The sequence below is a fragment of the Schistocerca serialis genome, chromosome 6, assembly GCF_023864345.2.
Source record: "Schistocerca serialis cubense isolate TAMUIC-IGC-003099 chromosome 6, iqSchSeri2.2, whole genome shotgun sequence".
In the NCBI taxonomy this organism is placed as follows: domain Eukaryota; kingdom Metazoa; phylum Arthropoda; class Insecta; order Orthoptera; family Acrididae; genus Schistocerca; species Schistocerca serialis.
Window position 1 is genome coordinate 134,348,341 of NC_064643.1, and position 25,038 is coordinate 134,373,378.

Below are 25,038 nucleotides of genomic sequence, written 5' to 3' on the forward strand. Positions count from 1 at the left end.
TTTCTTGCCCGTTTGTAACGGAGTCAGTTGTGTTGTGGTGTGCGGCGTGGTGCTTGCCAAAACCGTCGGCAATGGAGATTCGCATCATGCAATCGCCACCTAACAGTTTTATTCGATACGTGAGGTCCTGTAAGTTTCTTTGGATGCCGAATCCATTTCGGGATCACTAAGCACACATTTCCTTTGACTCGAAAGTCGTAGGTATGGATCATCCTGTGCACCTGTCTAGCGTGCACGGCTTGTGCGGTGTAAATCCTAAACACTACCTGTCAATTTGAATCGATTCCATGTCAGCATCACATCACTTTAACTCCGATGCACGTAATATGATGGTGTAGATCCGATCGTTGCTCGTGATTGTTGTTCGTAGCGTGATGGATGCTGACTCTACAGTTTACAGACGTTTCTAATGCATCCTTACTGGTGCTTTGCTTTCAAGTAAAATGCTGCAAGCCATTCGAGTGCGGCGTTGTACCCTTAGGTAGCGCTCATTGTAACTGTGTGTACGTGTACATACAACATCTGTGGTCAACGTTTCGGTACATGAACAGACACAATGCATCACACTTGCACCACATACTAGGTTGATGTGTGTAGTTGGAGGCAGGTATAACATACAGCAGAACCCTGATTATCTGTCCTAATGCAGACCAAAGAGTGCACGGATGCTCGAAAACATGGGTAACCTCAAATACGCACCTCGTTACTGGAAACTACTTTTTAATGTATTTACAAAATATGCTATACGGGGGATTCTTGTGGCAGGCAAAGTTACTTCTGTTGAATGCTGCACTTCACATCAAAGTGACACAGATACATGGCACTGTTTTTCAACATTGTGACGAAGTCTTTGTAAACAACGGTTGGTACGTTCTACCAATCGTGCGCAGTTCATCGACGATAAAAGTCGCTCCCTGGTCACAGATTTATTTGAGAACCATTCTGTGAACATCCTCATCGTCGGAAAATTTGCTACTGCCACGACTCATCTACGTCTACAGCTATTTGTATACTCTGCATATTACACTTCAGTGCCTGGCAGGGGGTTCATCGAACCGCCTTCACAACAATCCGCTATTATTCCACTCTCGAACAGCGCGCGGAAGAAACGAACACCTATATCTTTCCGTGCGAGCTCTGCTTTCCCTCATTTTATTATGATGATCATTTCTCCCTATGGAGGTCGGCGTCAACAAATTATTGTAGCATTCGGAGGAGAAAGTTGGTGACTGGAATTACGTTAGGAGATTACGCCGCAACGAAAACCGTCTTTCTTTTAATGATGTCCAACCCAAATCCTGTATCCTGTAAGTGGTACTCTCTCCCCTATTTCGCAATATTACGAAACGTGCTGCTCCTCTTTGAACTTTCTCTATGTACCCCGTTAATCCTATCTGGTAAGGATGCCAGACTACGCAGCAGTACTCCAAAAGAGGACGGACAAGCGTAGTGTAGGCAGTCTCTTTAGTACATCTGTGACACTATCTGTGTGATCTTTCCATTTTAAGTTGTTCGCAAGTATAATTCCTAGGTATTTAGCTGAATTTACAGCCTTTAGATTTGACTTAGTTATCGTGTAACCGAGGTTTAACGGATTCCTTTTAGCGCTCATGTGGATGAAATCACACTTTTCATTACTTAGGGTCAGTTGCAGATATTCACACCATACAGAGCCTTTTCTAAATTGTTTTGCAATGAGTTTTGATGTTCTGATGACTTTACTAGACGATAAACGACAGCATCATCTGCAAACAACCTAAGACGACTGCTCAGATTGTCTCATAAATCGTTTATATAGATAAGGAACAGCAGAGGGTCTACAACACTACCTTGGGGAATCCCAGAAATCACTTCTGTTTTACTCGGTGACTTTCCGTCAACTATTACGAATTGCGACCTCTCTGTCAGGAAATCACGATTCCAGTCACATGATTGAGACGATATTCCATAAGAGCGCAATTTCACTTCAAGTCGCTTGTGTGGTACAGTGTCAAAAGCCTTCTGGAAATCTAGAATAGCTGTATGAACGTGTTTATTCGGAACTACCGGTTTCACCCCAGTATAGACGCATCTTCAGGTTTATCTGTCAGAAATACAAATCACTGTTTGGAATTTTTAAAACTGCAGAAATACGGAACAATAGTGTTGACATTCAACAAGAAGCAATGACGAGCAAGCATTGTGGTCTGGGTAACTTTCCGAAAGCTGGGACTCCGTAGTTGTCCATATAAATTATGGAAATATTGTTTCTTGAATAATGTCAACATTATGGTTCTGTATTGGTATTGTTGTTGTTGCTGTGGTCTTCAGTCCAGAGACTGATGCAGCTCTCCATGCTAGTCTATCCTGTGCAAGCTTCTTCATCTCCCAGTGCCTACTGCAGCCTGCATTCTTCTGAATCTGTTTAGTGTATTCATCTCTTAGTCTCCCTCTACGATTTTTGCCCTCCAATACTAAATTGGTGATCCCTTGATGCCTCAGAATATGCCCTACAAACCATCTCTTCTTCTCGTGAAGTTGTGCCACAAATTTCTCTTCTCCCCAATTCTATTCAATACCTCCTCATTAGTTATGTGATCTATTCATCTAATCTTCAGCATTCTTCTGTAGCACCACATTTCGAAAGCTTCTATTTTCTTCTTGTCTAAACTATTTATTGTCCACGTTTCACTTCCATACAAATACTTTCAGAAACGACTTTCTGACACTTAAATCTATACTCGATGTGAACAAATTTCTCTTCTTCAGAAACGCTTTCCTTGCCATTGACAGTCTACATTTTATATCCTCTCTACTTCGACCATCATCAGTTATTTTGCTCCCCAAATAGCAAAACTCATTTACTACTCTAAGCGTCTCATTTCCTAATCTAATTTCATCAGCATCACCAGATTTAATTCGACTACATTCCATTATCCTAGTTCTGCTTTTGTTGATGTTCATCTCATATCCTCCTTTCAAGAGTCTGTCCATTCCGTTCAGCTGCTCTTCCAGGTCCTTTGCTGTCTCTGACAGAATTACAATGTCATCGTCGAACCTCAAAGTTTTTATTTCTTCTCCATGGATTTTAATTCCTACTCCGAATTTTTCTTTTGTTTCCTTTACTCCTTGCTCAATATACAGATTGAATAACATCGGGGATAGGCTACAATCCTGTCTCACTCCCTTCCCAACCAGAGATTCCCTTTCATGCCCCTCGACTGTTTATAACTGCCATCTGGTTTCTGTACAAATTGTAAATAGCCTTTCGCTCCCTGTATTTTATCCCTGCCATCCTCAGAATTTGAAAGAGAGTGTTCCAGTCAACACTGTCAAAAGCCTTCTACAAGTCATTTCAAAAATTTCAATAATTCATATTTTTGACAGATAAATCTGATGATGCGTCTATACTGACGTGAAGCCGGCAGCTGCAAATAAAGCACGTTCATACAGCTATGCGCCTTTTGGAAACACCTCATCATTCTTGACTTTTTAATTTTTGTAACTTTTATGGTAATTTGAAGGGTTATTGAGTATTGAGTGTTGTTATTCTTATTTGTAATGTGTCTGAGCTGTGGTCGCCCTCCTGAGAAAGTTGTTTGTAACAACTAAAACTATTATTGTGACGAACGCATGGTACTGCTAGTGATGTAGCTCAGCATTCAGCGATATAATTGAGTTTCAGTTGATCTGTGCGATGGCCAGCAGTTCCACACTCCATCTATCTATCTATACCCGAATCCCGCTCCAGCTACTGCCGGGTCTGGGTGCTGACGAATCCTCTCCATTTGGCTCGGTCCTCTCACCATTTTTCTTCCTCCACTTGCTGCCTGGTCACACCTCTCCTTTCTACAGATATTCTCACTCCCATTTTCCACTGTGTTCTTGGGCGCCCTCTAGGTCTTTTCCCATCCATCTTTAGTTCTTCCACAATTTTGGGAAGCCTCTGCCCATGCATCCTCTTAACATGCCCATACTATCTTAATCCACATTCCATACGAGTGCTAAATCTCGCGGTTGCAAATCCTTCTGCTGTGTTTTCCAGATTGGGAATCCGTATAACCCTGCATACATGGAGCAGTACGACCTGCATCTGAAGGCGCCCTTCAGCTTCTGGGGCAGAGTGCAGAGCACCCTGGTGCACCTCTTGATACGCGCCGCTGACTGGTGGATAACTGAAGCCTTCCTCGAGGAGAAGGTGCGTGCAGTATTGGGCGGAGACACACCCCAATTGCGGGATGTGCTGCGCAACACCAGCCTGGTGCTGGTCAACAGCCACTGGAGCTGGGACCAGCCGCTGCCAGCGGTGCCGGCTCTCGTGCAGGTGGGCGGCCTCCACGTCGAGGAACCCCGGGCCCTGCCGCAGGTACAGTGCTCCAGTTTCCCTCCCATTTCACTTTTGCATTGATGCTGAGCAGTAGAGGAGTGGGAGAAGTGGACCTTTTGCATGCGGTGCACGCTGATGAGCCAAAACATTATGACCATTGTAATGCAGGAAACAGATAGCACAGTAAGCCGGTTTCAAACTTGTTTCCAGATGTAAAGTTCAAGTATATAAGCTTAATCAAAGCTGGAATATTCAGGCCTGTTAGTTGGATTCAAGCTTGAAACAAACATCAAAGTGGTTATCACTGTTAGCATTCAACCGCGATTCTCTTACATATATTTTAACAACGCGTTACAAGAGACAATGCTCTCATCATCAGGCTGTAAAGTCTATGTCATGAAATTAAACGGACTAAAAAGACAAAATACCATCACAAATAGTTGGGAAGTCCATAGAGTAAAATAGAATTAAAAGTATATTGGACTGTGGGTCCTCGTCTTACATTGAAGTTGTTGACACAAGTCGATGGCCGTCCCATAGCTACCAAGTATTCTGTCGCACTGTGCCGGCTCGGGAGCTGTTGTGGACTGACGTGCCTAGGTGTTGTGGCGTGGTTACAGCCGTGTGCTTGGCGGTAACGCTATGCTATTGGGCGCCTTATTTCCTTATTGCATTGGTCTGCCATCGTTAGCCTCTCGCAACTCCGTCAGTGACATGCTACAAGTTTAAAGTCCCATACTTACCCTAAAATAATTCTAAAAACCCGCTAAAAATCTCATTTCTTTAAAATTATCTTGTGCATTTAGAATATTGTTTTGTTTCTTTTCATGGATAGCTATTTCGAATTCCTCTAGTAAATCAAGTTTTCTCCCTTTCTTTTCTACATGCAATATTTCCACGTTATCTTCTATGCTATTAAGGGGATGGCCTGTTTCATATATATGGTTCGCAACAGCTGATTTGTCATAATTTCCTAACCTGATCGCATCTTTATGTTCTTTATACCGGATCGCGAATGATATTCCTGTCTGCCCTATATATTTTGCATCACAAGTTCTGCATTGAATCTTATAAACTCCCGATCTTTCAAACTTATTTCTCTTCTCGCCAATATCGTGCTTAAGGCTATACCTCACTAGGTTGTTAGTCTGAAAAGCTATTTTAACATCGTATGGCTTAAAAAATATTTGCTATCTTTTGTGAGACTGTTCCGTAGTATGGCATCGTGATAATTTTCACTTTCTCTCCATCAGGTATTTTCTTTTTGCGCTTATTACTTTTCCGTAACAGTTTTTTAACCATATCTATTCTGTAACCGTTATTCATCGCTATTCTCTTAACGGTATTAATTTCAGTCTCCCTATCTTTTTTGCTCATAGGTATATTGACTGCCCTATGCACGAGACTACGGAAAGCAGCTTCTTTATAAGCCTGCGGATGGCATGAATCATTCGGGATCACAGCATCAGTCGTAGTTTGTTTTCTATAAACGGAGAAGACATGTTTGTTGCCCTGCTTTTTTATATTCAGGTCCAGGGACTGTAAACAATTGTCAGTTTCACACTCCACGGTAAATTCTATTTTATTATGTGCGTCGTTGAACTTTTTTACTATTTCCTCACTGTCCTCACGGGAACCATCGACAAGTAACAGAGTGTCGTCAACATAACGTTTGTAATAAACAATTTTATCCATAATGTTATCGCCAGAATTTAGAACTTTATCTTCAAGGTCGTTGATAAAAATGTCCGCCATAGTTCCTGAAATACTGGACCCCATGGCTAACCCATCGTCCTGAATATAAAATTTCTTATTAAACGTAAAATAATTAAAACTTGTAATGAGCTGTAGGAGTTCAATAAATTCAATAGTCTCTTGCGTTGAAATTTTACCGTATTTAAGGAAATTTCCCTTAATGATTTCTACAGTTTCGTTAACCGGAACACTGGAGTATAAGTTCTTAACATCCAACGAAACCAAACGGGAAGTGTCAGTGACTGGCGTATCTTTAATTTCACCTATCATGCTCATACTACCACGCACCGAATAGTTATTTTTATACACGTAAGTCTTTTTCAGAATTTGGTTCAACAATTTCGTTATTTTGTATGCTGGACTATTTCGACCGTTAACAATCGGACGAACCGGATGCAGATCTTTATGTATCTTCACCTGTGATCTTAATTTGGGGGCCGTTGGATTCATGATAACACATCTTCTTTTTTTGACTTCTCTCAGCAGGAAGTGTGTGCGTTTAAGAACATTTTTTAGTTTAATTTGGAAATTGGCTGTTATGTCTTTCGGAATTTCCGTAATACTATTTTCGACAAAAACGCTAAGGTCTTCGAAACGTACTCCTCCTCTTTTAATATTACGAATGCTTGGTGCAATAGCTCCGTACTTGACAATCACTCGACGGAAGATCGGTACCCAAAGACTGGGAAGTTGTAGGGGTTAAACCGATATTCAAGAAAGGCTGTGGGAGTAACCCACTAAATTACAGGCCAACATAATTAACGTCGATTTGCAGCAGGATTTTGGAACATACATTGAGTTCGAAAATTATGACGCGGTGGATCTCGTAAAACCGAATTCTCTCACAATTTCCAGAATGGAATACCTCATTCGTCTAGAAGCAACTGCCGGCCGCGGTGGCCTCGCGGTTCTCAGCGCTTCAGTCCGGAACCGCGGGACTGCTACGGTTGCAGGTTCGAATCCTGCCTCGGGCATGGATGTGTGTGATGTCCTTAGGTTAGTTAGGTTTAAGTAGTTCTAAGTTCTAGGGGACTGATGACCTAAGATGTTAAGTCCCATAGTGCGCAGAGCCATTTGAACCATTTAGAACCAACTACCATTCCGTGTTCAAAGTCTGTTAGTTTCCGTCGTACGGTCACAATCACGTCGGAAGTCTTTTCACGTGAATCATCTGAGTACAAATGACAGCTCCACCAATGAACTGCCGTTTTATACCTCGTGTGCGCTGTACTACCATCATCTATATATGCGCATATCGATATCCCGTGACTTTTGTCACCTCAGTGTAAATTACACTGGCAGAGGGCACAAAATTATGGCCTGGTGTCTGGGAATGAGCATCTCGAAAATGGTGAAGCTGCTCCGATTTTCACGTGCCACTGTCATGAGCATCTATCGGAAGTGGTTGAAAGATGGTGAAATTACGAGCAGGCGACAAGATGTTGGACGTCTACGTGACATCACATAACTTGGAGGTGGAAAGCTTTCCCTCTCTGTAAAGGAAGATATACGGCGATATGCGACTGACGTGATGACCAAGTGTCCAGACGAACTTTCGCGGATTGAGTTACGAATGCGGGGACTCAACAAATGAACACCATGAACTGTTTAGTAACAGGCATGTGAGTCTGGACCTGCTTGTTGTTAACTAATGGGCGCGTCACTGTTCGATTTTAATTTCCTGGCGGCGTTGCAGACTGAGGTAATCAAGCAATACTGAGGGCACTCTTGTCCTCCCCTTGGCCGACGTGTACGGATACCTGCCATCGGCGGAGAGCTTTCTGATGGAGTTCTACTGGACATCAACCAGGAGAGCGACATGCCACAACGGTTGTGACTACGTTGGTGTGCGGGGCACTCACTGAGTTGAAACTATGGACTTCCACGTGTCGTCGTTGCGGCCAAGGAATGTTATTGGGTTCCACCCGTGGCAGTTACATGCACCGGGTGATCAAAAAGTCAGTATAAATTTGAAAATTTAATAAACCACGGAATAATGTAGATAGAGAGGTAAAAATTGGCACATGCTTGCAATGACATGGGGTTTTATTAGAACAAAAAAAAAATTGCTAGACACGTGAAAGATCTCTTGCGCGCGTCGTTTGATGATGATCGTGTGCTCAGCCGCCACTTTCGCCATGCTTGGCCTCCCAGGTCCCCAGACCTCAGTCCATGCGATTATTGGCTTTGGGGTTACCTGAAGTCGCAAGTGTATCATGATCGACCGACATCTCTAGGGATGCTGAAAGACAACATCCGACGTCAGTTCCTCAACATAACTCCGGACATGCTTTACAGTGCTATTCACAACATTATTCCTCTACTACAGCTATTGTTGAGGAATGATGGTGGACATATTGAGCATTTCCTGTAAAGAACATCATCCTTGCTTTGTCTTACTTTGTTATGCTGATTATTGCTATTCTGATCAGATGAAGCGCCATCAGTCGGACATTTTTTGAACTTTTGTGTTTTTTTGGTTCTAATAAAACCCCAGTCATTCCAAGCATGTGTGTCAATTTGTACCTCTCTATCTTCATTATTCCGTGATTTATTCGGTTTTCAAATTTATACTGACTTTTTGATCACCCGGTGTTTTAGGTCGGTTGTTTGTCGAAGTAATCTTATTGATTAAGTCATTTATGCCGCGTCACCAACTCACCAGTTACAGTGTTCCTTGCTTTAATATTCTGTTGGTGGAGCCTTGTTCGTGTTTGCTGATTTTTTTTTTACAACATCTGTATCTCTATTGTCGGGAGATCGCAGTGCTACACCAAAGTCAGCAACACACATCGATACCACAGACGTTAGAGAGGTTTCGCTGCAAACCGCCATGACAAATCGGAGGCGCTCCTCAAGACCAGTGTCTCGCAGTCTCGTTGAAACTCAGTGAGGTATTGACAATGGCGCGTGTGTCGCCTTAAAGGCCTTTTTGACTAACGTCAACTCACCACGTCCAGTCTCAAAGGTAACTAACGTTCACGACCGTTACAGCGTGTATTTAAAGCAAACCTGAATTTCATCCTCATAATAGCGCTACTAGCGCCACTCTTACGCTAGTGACGCGAAATTTGAATAGACGCCACTGTTCAGATGTAGGAACACGCTTACCAACTTTCGTTCTTTTCCCACAACTTTTTCTTGGTGCTGCGTTTCTTTTTCCGTCAGTGTACATGATCCAATCACATTAATGTGACCACTGCCTATGTTTGACGTCAACGTGAAATAACCACTCACAGACGGAAGGTGGCAGTAGTTGTGTTGGCTGAAGAGCCAACACCGTGTTACTAGAGGAGGCCGAAGTGCACGCTTTTTAGCTCACGCAGGCTGGCGTGAGGAGGGAAGAACTATACTGACGTGAGGTCTGGAACATGACAAGGAATTAGAATTCAGAAAGCGGACGTAATTAGTTTCATACTCAACTTTAATCCATTAATGATGAACGTCGCTCGTGACGGTACATGAGTCACAACATTATCTGTTCAGAAGACATAGTAACTGAATATGGCGCCTTGCTAGGTCGTAGCAAATGACGTAGCTGAAGGCTATGCTAAACTGTCGTCTCGGCAAATGAGAGCGTCTGTAAACAGTGAACCATCGCTAGCAAAGTCGGCTGTACAACTGGGGCGAGTGCTAGAGAGTCTAGACTAGACCTGCCGTGTGGCGGCGCTCGGTCTGCAATCATTGATAGTGGCGACACGCGGGTCCGACGTAAACTAACGGACCGCGGCCGATTTAAAGGCTACGACCTAGCAAGTGTGGTGTCTGGCGGTGACACCACAGCACTACTGGCATTTGAGTGCATATAAAAAATGGGGGGGGGGGGGGAGGGGGTACGGGGGTGCGAGTAACAGTGCAGTCATTGCGATGCGGAAACGGGGAGATTCACCTCAAGTCCAAAAGAGCATGATCATTAGCTTCCTGGCCAAGGGTGGAAACATTTACAAAACAGCGAAGTCTGTAGCCTGTTCAAGTGCCGCCGCATGGCAAAATGGCGCTGTGCAAAACAGGCGCCGGTATAGCTGTGGTTCATCACGCGCCGTTGATGTCAAGGCTGAATGGCAGCTGCAGAGACGTGTACGGGCGGCGGCTCAACGACTGTTCAGCAGATCTTGCTGCGTATGGGTCTCCGCGACAGGCTCGTGCTTCGTACACCCGTGCTGACTGCTGTTCATCGGCGACGAAGGCTGGAATTTGCACGCCAGTACCACAACTGGACATCCACTGAGATGGCCTTTTTATGCTTCATCGGAGAAGACATCCTGCTGAATTGTTGGAAGGTTCCAAGCCAGTGCAGGGAGCATTATGGTCTGGGGAATGTTTTCGTGGTATTCCCTGCATGACCTTCTCATTCTGGAAGGCATAGCGGATCAACACAAATATGCATCTACCCTCGAGGACCATGTCCACCCTTACATGCAGTTTCTTTTTCCTCAGTACGATCGAATTTAGCCACAGCACAATGCAACGTGTCACACAGTTTGCCGTATATGCGTGTGATTCGAAGAGCACCAGCATGCATTTACCGTACTCTCCTGGACACCAAACTCCCCGGATTTCAACCCAATCGAGAATTTGTGGGACCATCTCAATTGGGCTGTACACGCCGTGGATTCTCAACCGAGAAACCTAGGGCAGCTAGCACTGAAGTCGCCATGGCTCCACATCCCTGTCAGTACCTTCCAGAACGTCAACAGCTCTCTTCCTACATGTCTCGCAACGGTCCACACTGTAAAAGGTGGTTACTCAGGCTTTTGTCAGGTGGTCACATTAATGCGACAAAAAAAAAAAAAGAAAAAAACTCTGCCCGAACAGGCCATGAGGGTCCAATGGCACTGACTGGCTGCCGTGTCATCCACAGCCCACAGGCGCCGCTGGATGCAGATATGGAGGGGCATGTGGTCACTACACCACTCTCCAGGCCGTATGTCAGTTAACGAGACCAGGGCTGCTACTTCACAATGAAGTAGCTCCTCAGTTTGTCTCACAAGGGGTGAGTGCACCCGCTTGCCAATGGCGCTCGGCAGACTGGATGGCCACCCGTCCAAGCCTCCCTCAGAAGGACATCGTCCCTCAGAAGGACATCCAAGAACTCTATCAGTCAATGCCAAGCCGAATAACTGAGTGCATAAGGGCCAGAGGTGGACCGACACGTTATTCACTGAACTGTTTGTGAAGCTCTTTCTCTTGACCAAATTATTAATTTTTTCTGAAAATGTTACGATTTGTTTATCTGTACATGTACCGATTTCCATCCCATTCGGATAATTCCTTTATGGTGCATCTTTTTTCTTAGAGTGAATTTCATGCATTTTAAGACGTGCAACTCAATTTACATCGTCTGCAGTAGGGGCAGATGATGTAAGTTGGTTTGCCTGTCTTAAGGTACACGAAATTCTTTCTGGTCCCATTGTTTATTTTTTGCGCCCTGCTAATGTGTTAGCCAGTTATGAGTTTGTGTTTTCTCCTTAAGTCTACTCAGACTTCATGGTACAGGAGTTCATAAGCAGAAACAACTTTAACTTATACAGGGTGCTACAAAAAGGTACGGCCAAGCTTTCAGGAAACATTCCTCACACACAAAGAGAGGAAATATGTTATGTGGACATGTGTCCGGAAACGCTTACTTTCCATGTTAGAGCTCATTTTATTACTTCTCTTCAAATCACATTAATCATGGAATGGAAACACACAGCAACAGAACGTACCAGCGTGACTTCAAACACTTTGTTACAGGAAATGTTCAAAATGTCCTCCGTTAGCGAGGATACGTGCATCCACCCTCCATCGCATGGAATCCCTGATGCGCTGATGCAGCCCTGGAGAATGGCGTATTGTATCACAGCCGTCCACAATACGAGCATGAAGAGTCTCTACATTTGGTACCGGGGTTGCGTAGACAAGAGCTTTCAGCTGCCCCCATAAATGAAAGTCAAGAGGGTTGAGGTCAGGAGAGCGTGGAGGCCATGGAATTGGTCCACCTCTACCAATCCATCGGGCACCGAATCTGTTGTTGAGAAGCGTACGAACACTTAGACTGAAATGTGCAGGAGCTCCCTCGCGCATGAACTACATGTTGTGTCGTACTTGTAAAGGCAAATGTTCTAGCAGCACAGGTAGAGTATCCCGTATGAAATCATCATAACGTGCTCCATTGAGCGTAGGTGGACGAAACTAAAATGAGCTCTAACATGGAAATTAAGCGTTTCCGGGCACATGTCCACATAACATCTTTTCTTTCTTTGTGTGTGAGGAATGTTTCCCAAAAGTTTGGCCGTACCTTTTTGTAACACCCTGTATTTGAAAATATTTCTTCTGTCTCTCAGACATTTTACTTCCACGTCTTTATACACAGGGTGAACATATTCTTTTTACATTCAAGTGCTGGTTCTGTTTAGGACTTGCGTTCGTACATCGACAAGAGCCGTCACGGAGTGATTTACTTCAGCCTGGGCTCCATGGTGAAGACCAGCTCATTACCAGCGGAGAAGCTGCGCTCCATCATTGATGCCTTTGCTGCAGTGCCGCAGAACGTCCTGTGGAGGGTGGACCCCTCCTCTCTGCCACCGCTGCCACCCAACGTCAGGGCAGAGACGTGGATGCCGCAGAATGACATACTCAGTAAGACGTCCCAGCAAGGCAGCCAGTCCATAAATACTGTTTTATTCCAGTGGCAGGCATTCTCCTCACAGGGAATTCTGTTTAATTCTGGGAATTAATTAGGTGAAACAGACAAATTTACAACAATTATTACACCTAACACTATCCAGCAAGAAGTGTGTGTGATGTATGCATCTGGTCAGATTTTAGCCCAAAAAAGACTTAAATACATGGCTGTTTCAAATTGTCGCTTGCAGTTCTCACGCTCGAAACCATCTTGTAAGCTCCCGAGAAAACACTACTGTCTGTGAATAAAGGTTACATTAGTAGTTCATTGGGATAATGCAGCCAGTCTACAAAGGAAATTGCTTACAAAATCCTGATACTACCCATCCTAAGATATTGGTTAAGTGATTGGGATCCCTACCAAATAGGATATTAAACTATACAGAAAAGTGCAGCACATATCGTTACATGTTTGTTTGTTCCATGCGAAATTATGCTAATGCTGGCTAATGTCTGAAGATGAAACTCTCGCAAAACACTGCTTACAAAGCTTTAAGAACCAGTATTTAGTAAGAAATCTAAGAATATACTACAGCCCCTATGTAGGGTTCACCCTTGTAGGGTTCACAAAGATGAGATTAAACTAATTACAACGTATGCAGATGCATTTAAGCAGTCATTTTTCCCACACTCTGTACGCAAACAGATCAGAAAGAAAGCCTATCATGAACAATAGGAATGGACTTCACAGCCATTTGCAGATTGTGAATGTATGGTGTCTGACATCCATGTAAATGAGGAGCACTACTCTAAACAATGGCAAAGCTTGATTGATGTTTAAGCAGCCAATCACAGCTCAACTTTCAGGGCATATGGCGATGGTCACAGCTTTAAACACAAACCAGCAGTGAGAAGCATGGTGAGCAGCGATGCTGTAGGCTAAATGCACCAGCAAGACTCAGCAACAAGCAAAGGTCCCGAGTTCGACTCTCGGTCCGGCACACAGTTTTAATCTGCCAGGAAGTTTCATGTCACTGACAGATAAGTTACTCAGGTGGATCCAATGAGAAGTCAACAAGGAAGTCATTGAGCTCTTCTCACGGATTTATGCTGCTGTCACTGCCTCTCTGCAAACAACACAATAGTCCCTGCCTTCTTTCATAGTAGCGAGTCCACCTCTCGTGACATTTTTGGGCAATTCTGAATTATTATGTGTGTGTCCGGATACATTTGACCAGATAGTCTACGGGATGGTTATCATGAAACTTTCGCTACTGAGCCAATGTAGACGAAAACTATTTACCATATGTGTAACAAACTTTATAGGAATCATGTTCAGACTATGCACCGCAGGATTTATGTTGTTAGTAGTGTTAGTGTCATGACTTGCCTTTAAGGAGTGGTACTGGTATGGCAATGTGGAGCGGAAACATGTGCATCAGTGTGAATTACGGTTGGAGACAGTCAACATGAGTCTGGACAAGATGAGCAGGGCCTTAGTTGTGAAGCTGTTTTATCAAAACAACATCAGCAGTGCTGCTGCTCTTCATGAGTATCGACGCCACAGAGGAATATAGAGAGATCTTCTTTCTGCACCAGGGTTGAAGAACATGTTTCGGAAGTTTGAATTTAATGGCGATTTGGGAATTGCTCATGGGAGAGGCCAACAGCCAATTGCACCACAAATTCTTCTATATCTATATCTAAACACATCTACTTATATACTCCACTATCCACCAAGCAGTGGGTGACGGAGGGCACAATTCGTGCCAAAGTCATATTCCCCCCCTCTGTTCCACTAGTGGATTGCGCGAGGGAAAAACGACTGTCTGAACGCCTCAGTACGAGCTCTTATTTCCCTTATCTTTGAATGGTGATCATTGCGCGATTTGAGAGTTAGTGGTAATAATATATGCTCTACATCCTCGGCGAAGACCAGACTTCGGAATTTAGTGAGCAACCCCTTCTGTTTAGCGCGTCGTCTAGCTGCAAGTGTGTCCCACTTCAAACTTTCTATGAGATTTGTAATGCTCTCATGATGGCTAAATTTACCCGTCTCGAGTCTTGCCGCTCTTCTTTGGACCTTCTCAATCCTGGATCAGACCCAACTGGTAAGGGTCCCATACAGACGAACAATGCTCTAATACTGGATGAACTAACGTATTGTAAGCAATTTCCTTTCTTGAATGACTGCATCGATTCAGGATTCTACCAATAAACTGCAATCTAGAGCTTGCCTTGCCCGTTACTTGTGTAATCTGATCCTTCCATTTGAGATCATTTCGAATAGTCACACCTAGATACTTGATGGATGTTACCGCTTCCAAAGGCTGGGCATTTATTTTGTACTCATACATTAATGGGGATCTTCATCTTGTTAGACTCAGTAGGTTACACTTACTAATATTGGGAGATAATTGCCACTCATTAGACCACTCATTTATTTTCTGCAAATCCTCATTGATTCATTCACAACTTTCATGTGATACTACTTTCCTGTAGACTACAGCATCATAGGCAAACAGTCTAATGCCGCTGTCAATACCATCAACCAGATTGTTTATGTAAATCGTAAAAAGCAGTGGACATATTACGCTGCCCTGGGGCACACGTGAAGTTATGCTTGTTTCTGTTGAAGTCACCCCATTCAGGATGACATACTGCTCTCTGTCTATTAGAAAACTTTCTATCCAATCACATATGTCATCATATAGACCGTAAGCACTCACTTTTTGGAGCAAGTGATAGTGCAGAACTGAGTCGAACACCTTCTGAAAGTCGAGAAATATGGCATCAACCTGGGAGCCGGTATATAGAGCCTGTTGTATATCATGCACAAAGAGAGCCAGCTGTGTCTCGCATGACCACTGTTTCCTAAAACCTTCTTTCCGAAAAACTTCTTGAAGAATTTCCTGTTGCCATGGCTGAGAATGCTGGATGTTGAAGACGAGAATAGAGAGGGAGGTAGCCAAAACCCCACCTGAAATGTTATGGTCAACAACAGAGCAATCTCTAATGTGGTTCCAGGATGACGTGGATGCAGATGGTCGTCACAGTGAGCAACGTTTGTATTATGGAATGTTAACATGCTATTAAAGAATGATACCCTATCATGTGGAAATTAAAATTTGTTTCGTTCAGTGTTTCATTCGTAATTTCTTTTCTGCATGCACTTACAAATGTTTCCAGGAAGTTCCATTGTCCTGTGACCTCTCGTTTTTCACCCTGATGTTCCTTACGGTATTCTGTGCCCTGAGTGGTGTTCGCGGAGACTTAGGCATGCGTTCCTTTCCTCCTCTTGGCACTTTTTGTGATATATATGTGTGGCGGTATGGAACTGTTTGTGTTTTAGTTGGGGTGGGACAAATTTGCTGTCAGGATATCTATTCTATTCAGAAATGTGTCACTACATTGTAGAAGATGTGTAATGGTCAGAGCACTTCTCATTCAAGGGGAGAGTGGTCACAAAAATGAGTCACTCTCGGTTTCAGACCACCCAAACCTGCACATCCTCATAACGCATGGTGGACTGATGGGCATCCAGGAGGCTGTGATGGCAGGTGTACCAGTGCTGGCGGTGCCTCTGTTTGCCGACCAGTACCTCAACGCAGAGAGGGTCGCTGCCTCGGGCAGCGGAATCTGCCTGCACTTTGAGGACCTCACCACACAGACGCTGAGGGCTGCACTCGATGCTCTTGTCAACGACACCAGGTAAAGCCGCCAGCCCGTTCTGCATCCGAAACATCCACTGTGTCCTACACTCTCACCAACCTTCATCACACAGTGTTGGCCTATCTCAAATATTCTTAAAACTTGTGAGAATTTTTGTATGGTGGAAGCCCTTTCCTATTACACTAAATTACCTCACCTTGATGTTAGCACTACCTCAGAGGCGGTCTCACAAGACTGGAAAGGGAACTTATCTTAATTGACAAATGGATGAGATCATGCAAGTGTGATTCAGGTAAGCTGTTCACTTCAACTATTTCTGGAACCAGTTAAGATATTGAGAGTCTGTTTTCACCTAAAAAACTGTGAAAAAATCCTTACCAAATGACTTTTAACGTGAGACTTCCTGGCAGATTAAAACTGTGTGCCAGACTGAGGAGTTTCGAAGGAATGAGACAAGGTACTGGCAGAATTAAAGCTGTGAGGATGGGCTGTGAGTTGTGCTTGGATAGCTCACATGGTAGAGCACTTGCCCAGGAAAGGCAGAGGTCTGAAGTTCGAGTCTCGGTCCAGTGCACAGTTTTAATCTGTCAGGAGGTTTCGTATCAGTTCCGTGTAGAGTGAAAATTTCATTCTGACATGCACTGTCATTTCACAGTTATATAAATTACAGAGATATTGGTATCAACTTCACTTTCACAAAAGAAACTACAGTAATTTCTGCTGCCACTATCGTAGTTGTAAAATGTACAAATTCCAAGGTGTTTTACTCTTCAGAATCAGATTACCAGTTTCAGAGTAATTATATTATTTAGAACTAAGGTTTTATTTGTTTTGAAAATGAAACCGATTGCTGTCTCAAGCGAAAATTAGAATTGTTGTACCAATATGGAACTTCCTCAAACAGTACTCTAAGCTAGGTAACATTGGCTGCAGGCACAAACAAATGACTATCAGCTGAAGCCTTCCAATTTTTGCCCCTTCTACCAATTCAGTACTATAGTCTGATTACAGTTGTTACCTGTTAGTTGACGCCTGTCGCTTGCCGCTGCAATGTTGCCACATCAGCTGCAACTGGGCAATAGGCGACACACAAACAAGGTATGTCATTTGACAAGTGCTGTTATGTATAATGTGGAGTAATGTTGCAACCAGCCACCATGAGGCATGGAGGGAATGCCATATGCTCTGTTGACAGCTGACCAATGAGTGAACTGCGGCAAATGACACATTTTGTTGCACGAATTTAAATTCGTATCCTAACCTAAACACAACCTCATGATGTACAATGTATCTTGAGAAAACAGTGGTTAGCACCTTGTGGCAGAGCTATTAACCATACTCACTTTGTTCATAGAAATTAAAGCTAACTTCTAAAAGCAAACTCAAGACAGATAAAATAAAACTGTAATTTCTCAGTTTCATTGGTTATCTGACACTGTCCTCACAATAACTACATGATCTGACATGTTAACAACTAGTGAGTAGTGGTGGTTGATGCTGTTGTATGTTACACACGTCACAGGAAATGTTTTATGGACTGAAGTATTTTTGTATTTAAAACCAAGGCGCTGCAGAACCACTTGCAATGATGATTAGCTGCCTTTAAAAGTTCAGTGTCACATAGTGTCATGCAAAGCTTATATAATGTAGGCCGATCTCTACGATGAAAATGATTTATTGTGTATGTTAAGCTTAAGCGCATCTTACATTAGAAGATCCACATTTGTTATGTGTTTCTGAATAATTCTGCTCTTTCCTGGCATATGAAGACAAGAGCGCCCTGCTTCACTTCCATCCTTCTCGTATACTTCTTCACCGGTACAAAGTGTCGCCATTTCACTAAAGTTAACCATGGCTGCGGTTTGCATGAATACCTTGGGAACTGATAATGCACTGTCCTGTGTGAACAAACTGTTGCGAATGAGGTGCAGCATGACGACCACACAGAATTATCAGTGGCCAACGGTTGAGTTGTCTCCCATGTGAGCGCAAACGCATGGGGCATCGGGCGAAGCGCTGTAGTCTACCCCCTCCTTCTTAGTTGCAGCTGTTGTCCACAGTGTGCAAAGTCATTTCTGAAGATTTGAGAAGAGTAAGATTACAATAAACTGTTTAGTTTACTCTTCTTTTCTTGTAGAGTTTGCTCCAGCTCTTCTTGCCTAGGGGTCTGATTCTTGAAGCTGAAATTATCACATTTCAGGTCCTCATGGTTGAATTGATCTGAATAATTTTGAAGATTGTTGCAGCAAAATTTTTGTTTTTACATTAATTTATTTTGTCACATTTTAGTATACCACACAGTCTTTTGATTTTTCCCATTAACAAAGCCAAAATTCCATTGTTTTTCTTAAATACAAAAATACATCCAGTCACATCAGAAGCATGTTTACAACTACATACTTCACTTTGTAGCAATAACAATATTCCAAATGGTTTACAGATTTTCTTGACAAATGAATTTATATTAGTTTCGATTATTATTTTATAAATGAATCCAGAAATAAACATAATATATGGTACTAGATTGTGTAATTAATAACAAAAATTTTAAGTGTGCCAAATAATTCATAATTTCAAATATTTCTAAAAAAGAATAATTTTAACTGTATATTCAGAACTAGTATTTATTAATTATAACATCCAAAAAACAATTCCTATTCAAAAATTTTAGTTTGAAATATAACATATTGTGTATAAAATTATATGATATTTTTCAGAAAAACAGCTGAGATAATACTGACTTGTCCAAAATTAGAAAAATATTACTAGTATCGACTACTACTGTTGAGGAAATGTAATGCTAGAGGAGGACATCCCATTACAGTGTGATGCAACGAAGCAGACGCAATCCTTCAGTTTGATACTTCCACACGAAGTGGACACGTTTTGCAGCCTTTTGTTAAAGTGTCTGAAATTCTAGTCAGAGCTATTCAAGAACGTTTATATTGTGGACCAAGAGAAATAAAATTGGCACTTAATTAAATGTGGAAAGTCTTGGTAGCAATTTAATTTATTGACGTATTTTGGTACATCGTCATTGGAACATAGCCATGTTAAAAAAAAGTAAGAACTACAGTATGAAATCCCACAAAACAATTAATGCACAATGGTCAGTACTTACAAAGAAATAAAAGATTGAGCCGAGAGTAGGCAAATAAGGTAATGAAAACAGTCCATACAAGTGCAAAGCATAGTGCCAGACTGTACATAGAGACCAGTAGGGGCGAGGAAAACAAGTGCCATCATCATATGGTATTGGCAACTAATACGGCACATGAATGACTAACAAACAAAATAACCAACAAGAGATACATACACCAAACATCGGTTATGTACTACACAATTTGTAAACCACAGAGGAATCATGCAGACATACTGTTTTAAAAAAATTGTGTGTGGAGCACAGGATTGCAATAAATACCATAATTCAACAAAATATACAGATTTCATACGGAATCATAGTTGCTACAATTACTTAACACAGGGAAAGTATCAATAAGATTATTTGTATGAAGCTATGTTGTATTCTACACTCACAGTGTAGTCATTTATGAACATAAATTGTATTGCTTATGTATTTCATGTCTTTCACGTTGTTATAATTTAATCTTATTGATACTTGCTCTATGTTTAGTAACTGCAGCAGCTAACATTCCATATGAAATCTGCATATTTTATTATATTACTTATAGTTATTCTCTCTATCACATAGATTTTTAAAATACTATGCCTGTATGATTCTTACATGGTTTTCAAATCAATCCTCAGTGGATGATCTCCTGTTGGTTACATTTTTTGATAATCATTTATGCACTGTATTAGTTGCCAATGCCATCTGCTGATGGCAGTTGTTTTCCATGCCACTGCTTATCTGCATGTTCAGTTTGGCACTAGACTTCATACATGTATTGGCTGTTTTCAATACCTTACGTGCAAGAGGGCCCATACAAAAATTTGTAGGGGTGACCGACACCTAGGGGCATGGAATATTTTTAATATTGACACTGCTTGGCAATCATGGTACTTTGCTTGAGCTCCACTGGAACCGTGCATGTCCATGTGAATGTTCCCCAGAGCGTAATGGAGCTGCCAGGTGCTTGTCTCCATCCTGTAGTACAGGTGTCAAGGAGCTATTCTTCTGGAAGACAACGGATTCACGCCCTCCTTTAGGCATGATGAAGAAAGTATCAGAATTCATCAGATTGTGTAGCACTCTGCCATTGCACCAACATCTTTTGCCTTTGGTCAGGTGCCCATTTCAGTGTAGTTACTGATGCCGTGGTGTTAACATTGACATGTGCATTGGTCGTCGGCTATGGAAGTCGATCATTAGGAGAGTTTGCTGCACTTTAGTTCAGACATGTTTGTGCTATGCCTAGCAATAAAGTGTGATGTTAGTTCCACCACAGTTCGCCCCTGTCCTGTCTTACCAGCCTGTGACATCCAGCATCTATAATGAGTGGTGGCTGTCCAACCGCACAATGTCTTGTTGTGGTTTCAGCTTGGTTTTGCCATGTGTTGAATTCACTCACCACAGCAGTCCTCAAGCACCCAACAAGTCGTGCAGCTTCCCAGATGCTCATGCCAAGCCTCCAGGCCATCACAGTCTGCCCTTGGTCAGTCTCAGATAGATCATTCGCCTTCCCCATTCTACACACTGATGCTGCATGCACCATGAGTAGCAGTCATTCCTCGCCAGGTGACTTGCTCGCCTGTACAGGTTTATATCAGTAGTAGGTCGGTAGTCTTAATGTTCTGGTTGATCAGTGTAATAGCTCTGTGGCTTTTCATATTGTAACTCTTCCTTTCCTTTTTAACACAGCTAAGCTATGATGATGATGATGATGATGATGATGATGATGATGATGATGATGATGATGTATCAAAGCACATCAATAAATTAAACTGCGACCAAGACTTTATGAATTGTAGAAAGTGCCAATTCCACATGGTCGCCCATCTCATACACAGAAGCACATATCTATGAAGTAAAGACAAGAGAAATAAAAATTACAATACCTTTTAATATCATATGAGAAAGCATGTAAGTTTCCAAAGTAATTGGTACTATACATAAGTACACACAACAGATTTATTAATAATCATATTTTGCAATCTTTGTATAGTATTTGGTTCAGAATACAATTTAAAATTTTTCCCTCACCTTCAAGACTGCTCATGATGAAACATTATATCTGTTTTGTAAATTGTTGTGCAGTTTTTGATATATTTTGGTATAAATCCTGGAAAAAATTGCAGTGTTGGTCTCATTTATTGATTAAAGATCACACGTAATGTGTAATACAGTTATAGCATTCACAATACGTACTGCATTTTCTGCACTGGTTTTGATAGGTTTATGCAAAATTTCAATTTTAGATGTTATAAAGGATGATACCGTGATGATGTCATAAGCTTTCAGGCATGACAGAGAAGGGTATACGTCTCAGTTTGAGGTAAGAGACCCTGGACCAGAAATGACTGAGTCAAAAGTTACAAGTGAAAATTGTGCTCATACTTCTGACTGTGGACCTCGTCTACTGCAAGCTCTTTGATTTCCATATTTTGCAAGGTGTTAGTGTGGGCCAGAAGAAGAAAAATATGTCTAGTAAACATTGGGTCTGAGATGCATGTCCTAAGACCTATGACCGCTTGTTCACCTTCACAACTGTGAAACCTCTTCTACTGAATAACTTCTCATAGCTCCTAAGGTAAGCATTTTAGAGCCCGTGTTTACTGGGAATGGTTTTGTTGTTTCAGTCTATAGTACCTCCTCCCAAAATAGGAAAGCAAGGACCTTGGATAGAAGAAGTCCACTGTCAGAGTTGCCAGAACGATTTTCTCTTATAACTTTTGACTCAGTGGTTTCTCGACCAGGGTCTCTTGCCTCAAATAGATACAGTTACTCTTTCCCACCATTCTTGAAAGTTTGTAGCATCATCACAGAACCACTATGTAGACTCAAAAGCACATTCTACCACTATTTTTTTCCAAGATAATTGGTTGCTGCATGTGTCTTTAGCATCATCTACAATCACTAACCTTTCAGGAAAGGCCTCATGAGATATTTCTTTAGAGAAAATGCTGAATCTCCTAGGAAATCATATGGCCACATTCATGCAGTGTCGACACCTATCCGTCTGCGGCATCACTGGGTCTGAGGGTAACATTACAGGGTGCCACACTTTTGCACCATTGCAGAGGAAGATTGTAGACACTTTTGAGCCAAATTTCAAACTTATGTGTCACAACAAGAGGCAATTGCAGCATTTCTAAATTGTGATCCTTCAATGGTGCTGCACAGTGTACATTTCTATGTTACACAAGAAACGTGTAAAAAAATCAATACAAAAATATATTAAACAATACAAATAATGCAGATATTCTGTATTACTGTCTCATAAATTTTTCATTTACATTTCTGGTACCATATTATTATAGTACCTTAACTTCATGTGTTATGTGGAAGTAAAACAACACACTTAAAAATATGAATATGTGTTTGTGAATAGGAGTCACTTAGTTCATCAGTGATGTTAAGTAAGCTCCATTTCATGCCACATCAGTTGCTCACTGTGTGCAGGTATCGGGAGCAGGCGAAGCATCTGTCCCAGCTGTTCCGTGACCGCCCTCGGCCGCCACTGGAGGAGGCGGTCTACTGGGTGGAGTATGTGCTGCGCCACCAGGGGGCACGACATCTCAGGTCCGCCGCCCTTGACCTCACCTGGTACCAGCTCCTGCTCCTAGATGTTGCCACCTTCCTGGTGGCAGTGGCACTGACTCTGTGCCTTATCTTCTGCCAACTCACATCATGCCTTAAACGCAATTTCAGCCAAAAACAGAAAGTTAAAATTAACTGATCAGTGAAATTTGTCTCGACACTTTCAGCAGATCGCTATCTTCTTTACCAAGGAATATGGGAACAGCCTTCCCGACATCTCCAAAAGCATTTTCTATTTAATGAAAGGCATCTTAGTAAATAAAACTTTCAGCATCAGTTACTCCTCTAGTGGAAACTCTGGAAAGGTTTCATCTGGAATTGAGTGTAGCATCGATGTCAGATATTCGATATCCATTGAAATGTGATGCAAGAGCTGTGTACTGAGACTACTGTGATGGCCAACCCAGCTTTGAATGGAACTGGTTATACCAAGCCTCACCCTGTGTTATGATGATTTACAGGAAAGATGATTCTACAGATACATGAGGCAATGAAATCTCTAGCAGTTACCATTTGTGATGTCTTCTACTTGTCACATCCTCCACTTACCCTATCCTTGTGAATGATGGCATGAGCACTAGCCTTGTTAATGCCAAATTCATCAGATACCTATCTCACTGGCCATTCCAATACCATATGGGGTGTAGGAGGGTTGAATGCTTAAATGCTTCTGTGAATGCTGTGATTAGTGAAATCTTGTCTTGGCAGAGTCAACATGGGAGATACATAGGGAGCTAAAGTCTATTCCTAAATTCTTTACTTCATACTGGTTCTTGAAACTTTGTAAATAGACTTTCATGGGATAACTGGCATCTATCTTCAAGTTTATACCAGTTCAGATGTTTCAGCATTTCTGTGGAATTCTCCTAGGAGTCAAACATACCTTTGACTATTTGTGCTGCTCTTTTTTTATATAATTTTAATATCCTCTGTTATTCCTCTTTCTTACGGGTCCCACACGTATGAGAAATATTCTAACAACTCCTTGAGTGCAAGATCGCAAGTTCAGTGTTTAGTAAGGCTCATTTAAAATTGTTGTGTTAACAATTATGACAGGAAAAATATTAGTTCCTAATGACTCGATGTGAGCTTCAGGAGGGCGAAGAAAATGAGTGTCCGGGAGATGCAGAGATCAACCATCTGTGAAATGTATGTATTACACTTCACGAAATGAACATTACCGTCATTCAAGAAATGTTCAAAATAAACTATTAACTTGCACCATGGACACTGAATGAAAAATGGCACATCACAGTGATCCCAAAGGTTCACACCATCAAGATCAAGGGTGAACTACTTGGGAGGTGCAAACAGTGCAAGATGTTCAGCTATGTATCCACCCTTAAAGAATGCATATATTGGTGTAACAGGGTGAAGACAACTGATGGAATGCGGTGGCATCAGACAGAATGTGACACAGTCTGTCATGGAGCATAAGCTCCAACTGGCTATCTTTTAAGGTGTAGCTGCAGATAGTGTGGTAATATATTTTACACACATGGAAAAAAACAAAGATCCAGAGACTGTATTTGGCCAGTTGTTCCAAGTGGTATGGATTGCAGTGTCACACACTTTTCAGAAGGGATAGTTTGCTCTAAAGGAGAATGATTTTTGTACATAGACCAGGAATCGATGAATCAAGCAAAAGCAAGTTATTTTGACTAGCTCTTGGCCAAAAGCAGTGTTCATACCATAGTTGTAGTTCTCCTACACCCATTTTCCCAGTCTTGTTTGCTGTGACATAAATATTCCCTTCTGCCTTTGCAAGATCACATACACAAGAAACAATCATAGGAGGCAGAGCATCTCCAACTACTTGCAGCACAATAAATAACTTTCCAGTCAATTTAGCATCCAGATGAAGTTACCATAATTGTATTTGAATTTGTTAAGGCATTGATGTTAGTTCAACTTGGTACAACTCTCTCAGTACCTCTAATTCCCAGGGTTTTTATCTCATGCATTTCCACTTCAAATC

At 42.1% G+C, this 25,038-nt stretch overlaps 1 protein-coding gene across 1 annotated transcript in view; it reads left to right on the forward strand.

Moving 5' to 3' along the window:
- The window catches only part of LOC126484143 (UDP-glucosyltransferase 2-like), a 78,783-nt gene extending 54,918 nt beyond the window's left edge, over positions 1-23,865 (forward strand). The window contains exons 4-7 of the mRNA XM_050107537.1: positions 4,025-4,345; positions 12,460-12,682; positions 16,159-16,378; positions 22,923-23,865. Coding sequence (XP_049963494.1) covers positions 4,025-4,345; positions 12,460-12,682; positions 16,159-16,378; positions 22,923-23,199 — 1,041 coding nt within the window. The 3' untranslated portion in view covers positions 23,200-23,865. The remainder of the gene's footprint in view (positions 1-4,024; positions 4,346-12,459; positions 12,683-16,158; positions 16,379-22,922) is intronic.
- Positions 23,866-25,038: the final 1,173 nt, after the last annotated feature.